A 12,348-nucleotide genomic window follows, 5' to 3' on the forward strand; every position below is an offset into this window, starting at 1 on the left:
CTCTCTCTCTCTTTCTATCTCTCTTGCGTAACAGTAATCCCTGTGTGAACCATATAGACTAACCGTAATGAACTCTCATACATTATTTGCCACCCAGAAAGGAAATTTGTAATATGTGTATATCACGTTATTACGAGTACTTATACGATAATAATTATCTTGACTTTTTTATACAGATTGCCATTGCATTTTGTATATTATCGTGCAAAAAATATCCCACGAAGATAATGATATTGGTAGACGTGTCTTTATTTCCTTTATTTCGTTAACAAAAAAAAAAAGGTAGAAAAACGCACTGACCAATTTTATATTTTCTAACTAGACTTCCGCCTTTTCACGTGGATCACGATTTGATGCAGCTTTTGAAATGGTTTTGGCCCCATTCTACGAGGATCGATCAATAGTCCAAAACGACCTCCCACACAGTTTGTGGTATTCACATGTTTCGTTGAATTCCTATAAAAAGAGAGTAAAATAGGAAAAAAAATGAAATACATATCAAATAATATACTCAGTCAATGGTAAAACCCCAAAAGCAAAATTTTTCTCGACAAAAAATTGAGCGAAGTTAACGCATCGCCAACGATTTTACCCCTTTTGTCACATCCCTAATTCACATTTGATCGTTCATTCGATGATCTCTCTTGATGAAGGAATGGCGTGACATTACATTACATTAGTTTGCGTTATACGAATATATTGTATGCGTTACAATAAAGATTATGTTAGCACTCGGTGTTAGGACTCGGCGAACTTTGCTCGGTTAAGTAGAAGAATGACAGAGTATGCAGGTTGCATGGTAATTAGTTAATGCATGTAGAAGTGCAGTCATGCACAGATGAACTGCACATACGGGTGGGACGCATTCGAATCGATATTGCGCGCCACCTTTGAATATTCAAGGGATTAACCAGCCCTACCCACCCTTAATTTAAGAAATAATAAATATGATCAATATCATGTGTCTTATACTTTTGACTCCACGTGAATATTATTTTGTCACTTGAACCTCGTGACTAAATGTGTCAACGGATGGATTTAAAAAAGGATTTTCTGTCTTGTAGAATATGGTACATGGGACTTTGTTGGATGCTACGAGGATTGAAACGTCAACAACAACTTACCGACAGAAGATCCCGTTGGCTCAAGGAAAAATATTTACAACTGTATTACGAGGAGGGTTGCCTTGAGCCAATGACAGCTGATGCCATTCGAGTCTTTGGTGGTCGCGACTGGTCGATGACTGACAGTGTTGGTACCTTGTCACCGACTGGTAGTGGGACATTTCGTCGTAGGAATGTAAAAGGAAAAAAAACCAAGTCTATTGGAAATATTCATGCTTTAACGAAGGTTAGACTTACCCTGGACCATCTGTACCTTTTCTTCATTTTCTTGGGGTCTCTATTATTTTTCTTTATCTTATGCAGGAACTGAGTTTTAAGCAGTACGATTCCTCGTCGTCCGATGGTGGTTTAACGACGGCACCTATACGACATATTACTGGCAGCAGAGAATCCCTAACCAGAATCATACCAGCATCCCCAAGATCCAGCAGGGAGCGTGCAACACCACGAAGTCCACCAGGTTCAGCTGAAAGAATCGTTACTCCAAACTTACCATATTCTAGTTTACAGAGGTAAGAGAAGTTAAGATATTATTGAATAATGTTAATTGTCGTGTCTGATTACCGTATAATCAATCCGATGGTAGTTTATTATGTCTTGCCAGAGAGAAGGACCGAAATGGATCGAGCGGGATGACCGCTGGTTCTGAAGCTCCATGGCAAGTTAAGGCTCGTGCCACTTCAATCATGTATGAAACGCAATTGAACTTCGTTGAATTCGTTGCGCTCTTTCGTTCATTCAGTTTGAGAGCCAGGAAGGACCTGAGGGACCTCTTCGGACAGCTGGCTATCACATGTCGAAGCCAGAGCGATGGCTCCCTCAGGGACTTCAATGCTCGTCCATCCGTACTGCGACAAACAAGTGATGCAACCCCACAACGAATTGGTAAATAAAATATTTAATAATTTTTACACTACGCAATATAAGTGTGGAATTGATCCGATAATCGTTTTATCATTTTTATTGTCAGGTCTTCTCACGAGAAATAACTCTATAGACTCTCACGAATACAAAACCACCAGTAATTTACATAAAAAGCAAATATTTGACGCCGTTGCCGCAGCGAGTATAGTGAACAACTGTTCAGGAGTAGACACATCAAAGTCTCAAGTTATTACCTTAGCGACCTTCACGAAGTTCTTGGAGTCGCGACAACAGGAGAAGCTGACGGATGAGGAGATCAAAGCTCTGGTCAAGGTAAAAGGGTCTTTATTGGGTCGATCACGATTTCAATCTAGTGTCGCAATTTCAAGCGATGGGCGGGGTGTTAAATCGAACTAGTCGGTACATAGAAACAGTTCTACGGGCAGATATAAAGTTTAATACAGCGAGACTCCTTTACTATCACTTCAGAGACACGAACCGGATCCGGCCCTACGTATACAGTGGTGTTTGTCTTTCGAGGGTTTCGCTCGGTACATGATGGACAAGGACAATTACGCCTTTTCGAATGAATACGCAACCCCTTCTGAGAGTGAGATGCAGCAACCCTTATCCCAGTATTATATAGCAAGTTCTCACAATACTTACCTGACCGGTCACCAACTCAAGGGTGAATCTTCGGTACAGCTTTACTCGCAGGTACATAAATTTACGAGCGTAATCAGTTCCTATACTATGGTGACTGAATAATCGAATTACATTACCCAAGAGAAGTGAATTACGTGAGGCTAGACGTTTAAATATCGTCAGTCGTTTTAGTGGACGTGAATCCCAACATCCTGATGCATCATAGACCATGTAACGAGAAGGTATTCTATGGGTTTAATTAATGTTTGCATAGGTCCTTCTGACGGGATGTCGATGCGTAGAACTTGACTGTTGGGATGGCGACGATGGTTCTCCTCTGATTTATCATGGACACACGTTCACGACCAAAATACCATTTAGATCAGTTGTCGAGGCAATTGATAGAAGCGCCTTCGTCACGTCCCCATATCCGGTTATCTTGTCGCTAGAGAATCATTGCTCGCAAAGTCAGCAGGCACGCATGGCGCAGATATTTCAGGTAAATCGATGAAATGGAAGTTCGATAACTCAATGGGGAACAGACGAATGAAATTTATGAGGGTATTTAATTGAATTCCGACTTAATCGCATTAGTGTAAACTTTATTAACGGTTGCAGACGGTTTTCGGAGAGAAGCTGGTAACAAAATTTCTTTTTGACACGGACTTTGGAGAAGACCCACAACTACCTTCCCCGTCGCAGTTACGTTATAGAATTCTTATAAAAAATAAGAAATTGGTTGTCGATCCCGGTGGTCCCTTGGCTCATGCTCCACTTGTTCATCGTGGGAAAATGCTCATGACCGATCGTGCTTCCTCTATGAAACAGATGAGAACTGATATGAGTAGTACTTCGGTAGTAGAATACTTCAGTGAGGATGAGGACGACGAGGAAGATGATGACGAGGACGATAACGTGGATGGTTGGTATTTATATCATTGTAGGGCCCTATATGTTGGCTGAAATAAAAACTGCTGAGATATTATTGAATGTAGATAATTGTTTCGTTACAGACAATTCAATATCAAGCTATGAGAGATATTTGGGAGCTAGTCAACTTTCTCATGGTCGCTTAAAGTCTGATCCAGCAGTGGACGACAAGTCGCAGAAGCAAAGTAGTCAAATAGCTAAGGAGTTGTCAGACTTGGTGATTTATCTTCAAGCAATTAAGTTCCGTGGTCTGAATACAACACCGGGAACATGTCCCACGGGAAGAACACGCCACTCGGGGCATACCGGACCTGGGCAGAGACACAGTATAGCTGGAATAGGTACCAGTGGAATAGCATCATCCTCAGGATCACCTCAGTCCTTATCTACGTCGGCATCTATTGCCAGTGGAGGCAGTAACATTGAATACCTATTCAGGTCTACTCGTGGAGTACCAGCTTGCTTCCAATGTTCATCCTTGAACGAGAGTGCTGCAAAGAAGATCTGCAGGAAGCAACCCTTAGGAGTAGTTGCTCATGCCGAGACTCAGCTGATCCGTACCTATCCAGCTGGAATGCGAATTGACTCTTCGAATTTCAATCCCGTGATATTCTGGGCCTTTGGTATTCAGATGGTAGCTCTGAATTACCAAACAGACGATGCAGCGCTGCACTTGAATGCTGCCATGTTTGAACAGAATGGACAGTGCGGTTATGTAAGGAAACCGTCTGTAATGTGGGACAAGGGTCATATGATGTACAGAAGATTTAATCCTTGGGATAAGGAATTCGATGGGCTTCATTCGGCCCACTTAACCCTCTCCGTGGTCTCAGGACAGTATGTGTCACCGTCAAACCTTCTGACGAGCACCTACGTTGAGATAGAACTAGTAGGTATACCGATAGACTGTGCCAAACACAAAACCAAAGTGATCCAGAACAACGCGCTCAACCCAATTTGGAACGAGAAGTTCTGTTTCCAAGTAATGTTTAAGGATCTCGCTTTTTTAAGATTTAGCATAGTCGAGGCAAGCTCTCATCATCTGATAGCTCAGAGGGTATTACCACTGAAGTGTCTTCGACCTGGATACAGACACGTGAGGTTACGCTCCTGCAAGAATAAACCCCTAGCCCTTTCGACGCTCTTCATATACTCTCGACTGGAGGAAGAAAGTCTGGACTACAACACGTGCTGTCGTGATCACAAGGAGTCCAAGAGGCCATCCTCTGGGAAGGAACCTGAAAAACTGAGTAGCGTAGATCCTGGACTCGGCGGAGTAACGCTGAAGAGAAGAATGTTCTTCCTGATGGTGTATCACGTAATACCGGAAGAGCCATATACAATACTTAAGGTCACCCAGGAGAGTACCACGCAGGAAGTGATGCTACAAGCTCTGCAAAAAGCTGGGATATCCCCAGATCACGTTGACGACTATATACTCGTAGAAGAAGTATCACGAGGATGGGAGAAGCGGGATCGCGAAGAGCTGCCTACCCAAAGAGTCCTAGACCCGACCGAGCATCCTCTTCAGGCGCAGGCGTTGTGGAAAGGTCAAGGTCGGTTCCTTTTGAAACGCGTCGGGGATGATCCTAGTAGTAGAGCTTGGCTAGCCTCCATCAGGAGTACAGCAGGGCATTCGAAACTCAGCGATAACACTCCACGAGATCAATCAACCCATATATGGGACGAGGCTGATACCTTCCTCGTTTGCATATACAACGTTTCACCCGAGATACCCTACGCCATATTGCGCGTACCAGTCAGTAGTTCAGCCCAGGATGTTCTGGCCCAAGCGCTGGTGAAAGCACGTAGAATGGAAGATCCTATGAAGTTCGCCCTGGTCGAGGAACTCGAATGGGGTGGTGCAGGGGCAGTAGGTAGTGGAAGTAGACAACTTAGGGTGTTACGAGACGATGAAAATGTATACAGTACTCAAGCCTTCTGGAAGACCCTGGGCAGATTTATCCTTAGGGAAAGAGAGCAGGCCATACCTAGACGACATCTTCTACCAGCTACCTTGGACAGGCTCAGTAAGGGCTTCTCGGTAGGCCGATCCGTATCTTTACCAGGATCGAGTAAAGAAAAGGTCCCTGTGGCTGAAGCTCTGTCCGACCCTACATCCCGGGGACTGAGGCATCGACTGCTATTACCCGGTCGCCGAAGAGAGGTTCACTCCGACGGAGAAGAGTCACGAGAATCGGATATCCTAAATGCCGCCCTACATCTAAAGAAAGTTTCTTTAAGAAAATTTCGTGTCTGGAGGTCTTAGTGGAGAACCTGGGGCTCGTCGATCTCCACTGTCCTTCTTATACAAAGAAATGACGGATCGACGCAGCCGTGCACCAGCCAATCGCACGCCTTTCCATAATATCTTCATGACCAACGGAATTGCGTGCCTTTTCTCAAATAAATGGCACCGTATCGTCTTCGAGATTTCAATAACGAGATCTTACAATGAAGCATCTATCGTCTTTAACTTTCTGACGGTAAACAAAAAATCGATTAGACATCTTTTACGAGTTAAGAAAAAACAACCGAGATGGCTTCGCGCAGATAGAAAGATTCGAGGATTATCGGTGATAAATCCGTATAACAAGAAAATGAAGAAGCAATAAATTCTGTAAGTTTCGTGCAATTCTTTCGTATCGGTATAACTAATAAGAGTCTTACGTGGTGACACGTGAGACAACGAAGGCATAAACTTTTGGCTTTACGTTATTTTTCTGCAACGAATAGACTACGAATATAGGTATTCGTCATTATTATTTTACCGTTTCTAACGTCTCATTTTTTTTAACATACAAAACGATCCCTGTGAATTCTAATCGAAGCCACGAAGATTTTATCCCAGTGTATGCGTTTCACACGCGGATACGAATAGTCACTTGAGGCAAGTTATACATCGCCCGATGAGCCAATTACCAAAGAGATTAATGAAAATTGTTAATTGACCTATAAAAAGAAAAAAGTATATGAGAAACTGGATGTACCCCTGACAGAGGAGTACGTCGTCGCGACGTCTCTCGCTTAGATAATCTAGTGCAAGATCTCATATAATTAACGATATCTTACTATTTAACGATCATATCTACCTTGTATCGTTACACTAGAAAATAGATTAATGTATCGTTTCTCGTTTGAATTTGAAATGTTTTTTCTTTATTCGCCATACTTTATCACACTCTGAGAGTCCACATGGTGATACGTATCTAACATATATCTACGCAAGAGAAAAAAAAAAAATTCGCGACAGGGAATTAATATTATAAAAATTAGCCAATTACAGATATTCAGAGTGCGCAAGTTAAAGTCGGCCATAAGGTACAGACGGAAAGAAAAAAAAACAAAGAGGATTCCTGTCGCGAATAATATCATTACATTCCGTCAAAATGGTTGAAAATCGATATTTTTCTTCGAGTCGTGTTTCGCTCTTTAAGCGAGAGGAAAAAAATTTTTAGATGAAAAAAAATCGTTCTATTGCATTATAGGATAACCAGATAGTGTGATAAGATAACGAGAGAGTGTGAAGATTAAAAATAAATAGGAGGTTAAAACAGTATATGAAAGAAAACAAAAATGGCGAAGCTTTCATTACGATATTACTATCAAAACTTTACTACTACTTTTAACATTTGGGACCATTCTCATAAGATTAACCGACCTCTTAATCAACCACGAGCAGTATTAAGTTTCAATTTTACATGAAGATTAAACGAGACGCGAGAGAATAATGGCGGCGGCAGTGGCGGTACGAGGTGGAGTAGACGAAGCAAAGATTAAACATTAAGCCGAAGAATAGGAATAAAAAGAAGAACGAAACGCCAAACGATACGAAAGAGATAAATGGGAGATTACAAAGGTTTAATTAATCAAATATCAATGAGAAACCGTCTGGACACATATTTCTTCTGTACATATCCGAGGATCTCTTTAGCATACATATGACATAACCTCACTAAACTATGCGTACAGGAACATCACGGCATACATTTTATACGGGGTGGCAGCCAAAGAAGTTTACGTCGTCAGCCAGGCTGGCCAGGCTGCAGGCAACTTCATATTAATTACAGACAGACTTGACAGCGGTGTCATGTCGATCGTAGGACCATTTCTATTAAGGTTACTTGTAACGGTGACGTCACGAGTTGTGTAATCAATTGCGACATTTATTTTCGCATCTTCATTAATTTATCGCCAAAGGGACATAATTTTGTATCCTTACTGACGCCACGGGATGCAGGTATTCCTGGTTATAAGAAATTCTGTCTTTAATTCATCTGTACATAATGTCGCAATTTTATTATCAATTAGCCTCGTGTTGTCGCACGTAACCAATTTTGTTTGTCGCGTCTATCCTTGATACTCTAAGTCCTGCGTTCTATGCGCGTGCTACAAAAGATCGATACGTATTATCTATGAGAATTCTTTGATATAGACGCGTCAGGGTGAAGTATATACAGGGTGTTCCCAAACTACCTGACCCGGTGGGTATGGCGGGTGTTCGGGAGGCTTCACTGATCACGAAAATGACCTTCTTGTTGTCCGGAAGGTCATAGTTTTTAAATGGGAGCAGGTCAAAGTTGACCAATCAGAACGAGGCGTCAAGAGAAACGAAGGCACCTACGAACTCTGAGTTTTCTTCCCTCGCTTTTGTTGCTCGGTAGCTTGTTTCTTGTTTCCAATAGGCATGTCTTCGGCTGACGTCATCCTGCCCGAAGTCACCGAGAAACAAAAGCGAGGGAAGAAAACTCAGAGTTCGCAGGTGCCTACGTTTCTCTTGACGTCTCCCTCTGATTGGTCAACTTTGACCTGCTCCCATTTAAAAACTATGACCTTCCGGACAACAAGAAGGTCATTTTCGTGATCAGTGAAGCCTCCCGAACACCCGCCATACCCACCGGGTCAGGTAGTTTGGGAACACCCGCGAGCTCCCGGACAAAAGGAAGGTCCGTTTCGTGATCAGTGAAGCCTCCCGAACACCGCCATACCCACCAGGTCAGGTAGTTGCGGAACACCCTGTATACATATATACGTGGCTCGTGAGATATCACATTTACATGTAGCATAGAAACTTTTTGGCGTAATTACACACGTAGACCCTTATTCGTTTTGAGGAACATCTAACCACATCATGCGGCTGCATAGATTACAAATTATTAATGATAATATTACTATTAACATTGTTGAAATATCTACATGTAAATAAACATAAAGAGGCGTTTTTTATAAATAATAATTACTATTGACTCATTCTGGCCTTGGAGACCTTATGAATTTATTTATTTAATGAACCTTCATTTCCCATTGCGTCGTATCGTTGTGACGCGAATTTGAATTTGAATTAGAAACTTTATTTTCAGTTTTCAGTATTCAGTATTCAGTTTCTTACTGCTTACTGCTTACAACTGTCAAATGAATAGTGTAGAAGTGGCATCTGCCATATAGTAATCAGACAAAAAATAAAAACAAAAATATAATCCATTACGAAATTTTTCTTATCTAAAATCAACAAATGCTCATTCAACATTATGTTATTGTCATCGATATGCGATTTTCAGTAATCTCAATATCCCCTATCATAGAGATTAAATATCTTACAAATGAAACTAATAAACACTAAAATTTGTCTTAACTTTCATTTAATTAGATAACAAATAATTGATTCTTGATGAACGCCAAGTGTAACCAATAAAAGTGCACATACAAGCCTCGTAAGTTTCTTAAAAATTGACTTTCCTTAATATTTAAGTCATTGGACCGGCTAAGGTGGTTTCTACCTTTCCAACGTATGTTAACAAGTTTCATACATCAACGCACGGTCATCTAATTTGCAACGTCCATTTCACGTACGTACCTTATGAATTATGAATTAATGGTTCAACTTGTTTCGTTATGTCGCCACATCCTGCTCCAACTTACAGTCCCTCTAGTCAGAGTCCGGCCAATGGTGGGTCTCTTACTGATTGGCTCCGCCATTTTTAGGGCTCTTTCCAGAATACGATGTGTGTGTGTAAATACGTATATGGGAGAGACTCACATTGTGTAATGTGGGTAGCGTTAAGTCCTGTACGGCGGGTTGCCTGTACTTGGCGCGAGACTCAACCTAGTCTCGCGCAATGTCATGGCGGCGCCAAACGAGCCCTAAACATGGCGTCCTTTCCGGGTGTTGCCGAACTCTGACTAGAGGGACTATACTCCAACTCAGCTCAATATTTGTGGATTTCTTTTTGTATGCGAATGGATATTATTCAAGACGATAAACAAGATTGATATATGAAACAGTTTAGCCAGGTGTACATACAATCTTATGCATACATACGCATTATTGTAGAGGCCAGAGTTATCAGCAGAGTATCTGAGACAAATAAAGATGTGTTCTGTGGATCTGCACTAGTCTGTCTCTGATTGCTATTCGGACTTGATCGTAATTAAATCATCAGCAATCCGGATTCAATTCTCCAGCCATGCCGGTAAATATAACGAAATAAAAACTCTTGTATGTTAAATTAATTACTTTCTTTACTTTTCTTTTTACGAAATAAAAATTCTTGTATGTTAAATTAATTATTTTTTCGTTCTTATTCTTAATTCTTTTTACTAGCGCCTACCGTACACATACAGAGGATACGTGGTACCGGTATTGACACCAATTACTGATGACAGGTAATAAGTAACGATATTATACAATATACGTGTTATTCTTATGTCTAATAATAATTCCATAGTGCGCGTACTTTGAATACTGATGTCATTCCGACGTACGCACAGTATCTTGCTGATAATGGTGTCAAAGGTGTACTAGGTAAATATTTATAATTTACACAAGACATAAATAAAGGCTAAATCCATATATAAATATTTTTGGAAATTTTAAGGAGCGTTGTAAAAATACTTATCTATCTTAAAATCGTGTATGTGACTTATCAGATAACCATGATGTAATATTAATGTTAATAGCTTTTATGAATCTAGATTACACTGCGATAAAATGTATGTAATTTATCACTGATTTCTTAATTACCTTTTTAATTTAATGAGCTTAGAATTATTGTACCATGTTAATAATTTATTGTTGTTATGTAGTAAATGGAACAAGTGGCGAGGGTCCATCTTTGTCCATTGCTGAAAGAAAAACCATTACTGAGGCCTGGGCCACCGCAGTAAAATCTACTAAACAACACTTGATGATTCAAGTGGGCGGTGCTCCATTACCGCATGTCCTTGAACTGGTACGCCCTAGTCGTGTAGACAGAATTTGAGGTATCTCAAAATTCGGAAAAAAGTATTTGAATTAATCGACCAGACTTCATGTTTCAGGCAAGACACGCTGAAAGTATCGGAGTGGATTCTCTTCTTTGCTTACCTGAACTTTACTTCAGACCCGCTAATTCTGAACAATTAGTAGAATACCTAACTTTAGTAGGGGCGGCAGCGCCTAAGACGCCCTTGCTGTACTATCATTTTCCAATGTATACCAATGTAAACAGTAAGTTTGGAAATTGGACCAACAATAATCAATATAATTATTCAATACATTTTATAGTTCATATGGGACAATTCCTGGAATCGCTTGGAGATAAAATTCCATCATTTGTTGGTATTAAATTTACCAGCACAAATCTTGAGGAAGGAACTCAAGCTGTTCATGCTGATAATAATAAATATGTGATTTTCCTCGGTAGTGATCAGGTACGAATTCAAATTTTATATAATTATTAATAATCTATTCAGTATATAGGCAATACTTGGACTATTGATTTCTTTCAGATATTTGCCGGCGCGTTAGCTTTAGGAATCGATTCTGCCATTCCTACAAGTGTTAATATGTTTCCACGACTTGCAATGGAACTTTTGGATGCTGGACTTGAGGGCGACATTATGAAGGCCAGAGAGAAGCAGCAACAGCTTTCAAAGGCCATTCAAGTTATAGCGATCGACGGTAAAATTATTTTACAGATGATAGGTTACGATGTGATTTTTTATTTTTTATATAATAAATTTCATACTTATTGGCCGATTCAGGTACTTGGGTAGAGACCATGAAAGCCGCCATGAAACTTTTGACTCCAATCGATGTGGGACCACCTCGTCCACCTCTTAGACCTCTTCCTGCGAAAAGTGTTGCTGCTATGAAGAAAGGTCTTAAAAATTTGGGTTACAATGTCTAACTTCGTTATTCTATAACTTTTATAACTTTCGTATTTCTAGACGAAAGATTTGTACGCAAATTCTTATGTAAAAATATAAGTTACAATTAAAAATTGAGTATATATTATTTTCATCATGAGATATTGAAAATTGAACGTGGAGACATACTATGTACTGAAATAGAAAATTATATATATCTTCTTCGTGGCTTTATCTACTTGCCTGTTTGTCCTGACTCTATGCGTAAATATCTGGCATCCAGATCTACAACTAGTGGTAAATTTCATATAGTTACAGCTGCTTTTTTTTATAAAAATCTCGCAAAACATACGGAGTAGATAAAAATTGAATTAAAATTGTAAAATGTCGAAAATAAATTACGCTCAAATTGGAATATTAATAAGTTAAGTATTTGGAATATTAAAATAATTAAGTAACTCAATAAAGTCAGATATTAACATTTAGAAATAAGAAATTCTGGCCAAGAACATTTATATCAACTGGAAGTTGCCCCAAATTCTGTGCGCGCAAATTCGTCGCGCTGGACTGGTCGAGTGGGCGGAAACCGGCGAGTGGAGGGAGCGTTTAACATTTGGACCACTCACGAGTTTTCTCATATTTTGCGCCCCATCTGTTA

General features: G+C 40.2%; 2 protein-coding genes across 8 annotated transcripts in view; both read left to right on the forward strand.

The window, feature by feature from the left end:
* The window catches only part of LOC107265259 (1-phosphatidylinositol 4,5-bisphosphate phosphodiesterase epsilon-1), a 59,251-nt gene extending 52,344 nt beyond the window's left edge, over positions 1–6,907 (forward strand). For 6 of the 7 annotated variants that reach the window (XM_025082376.1, XM_015734535.2, XM_015734536.2 and 3 more), the window contains 8 exons: positions 1,065–1,350; positions 1,428–1,636; positions 1,711–2,009; positions 2,095–2,321; positions 2,478–2,705; positions 2,908–3,132; positions 3,252–3,555; positions 3,629–6,907. In XM_025082376.1, the coding sequence (XP_024938144.1) occupies positions 1,065–1,350; positions 1,428–1,636; positions 1,711–2,009; positions 2,095–2,321; positions 2,478–2,705; positions 2,908–3,132; positions 3,252–3,555; positions 3,629–5,832 (3,982 nt within the window). In that variant the 3' untranslated portion in view covers positions 5,833–6,907. The remainder of the gene's footprint in view (positions 1–1,064; positions 1,351–1,427; positions 1,637–1,710; positions 2,010–2,094; positions 2,322–2,477; positions 2,706–2,907; positions 3,133–3,251; positions 3,556–3,628) is intronic. The other variant, XM_015734540.2, reaches the window with a different exon arrangement.
* Positions 6,908–9,729: 2,822 nt separating this feature from the next.
* Positions 9,730–11,912, forward strand: LOC107265433 (N-acetylneuraminate lyase). Its single transcript, XM_015734879.2, has 8 exons — positions 9,730–10,033; positions 10,165–10,226; positions 10,289–10,365; positions 10,647–10,792; positions 10,881–11,049; positions 11,107–11,252; positions 11,331–11,502; positions 11,586–11,912. The coding sequence occupies exons 1-8, from the start codon at positions 10,028–10,030 to the stop codon at positions 11,729–11,731; spliced, it is 924 nt and encodes a 307-aa protein (XP_015590365.1). The 5' UTR covers positions 9,730–10,027; the 3' UTR covers positions 11,732–11,912.
* Positions 11,913–12,348: the final 436 nt, after the last annotated feature.

The sequence above is a fragment of the Cephus cinctus genome, unplaced genomic scaffold, assembly GCF_000341935.2.
Source record: "Cephus cinctus unplaced genomic scaffold, Ccin1 Ccin1_scaffold0215, whole genome shotgun sequence".
Taxonomy (NCBI): Eukaryota; Metazoa; Arthropoda; class Insecta; order Hymenoptera; family Cephidae; genus Cephus; species Cephus cinctus.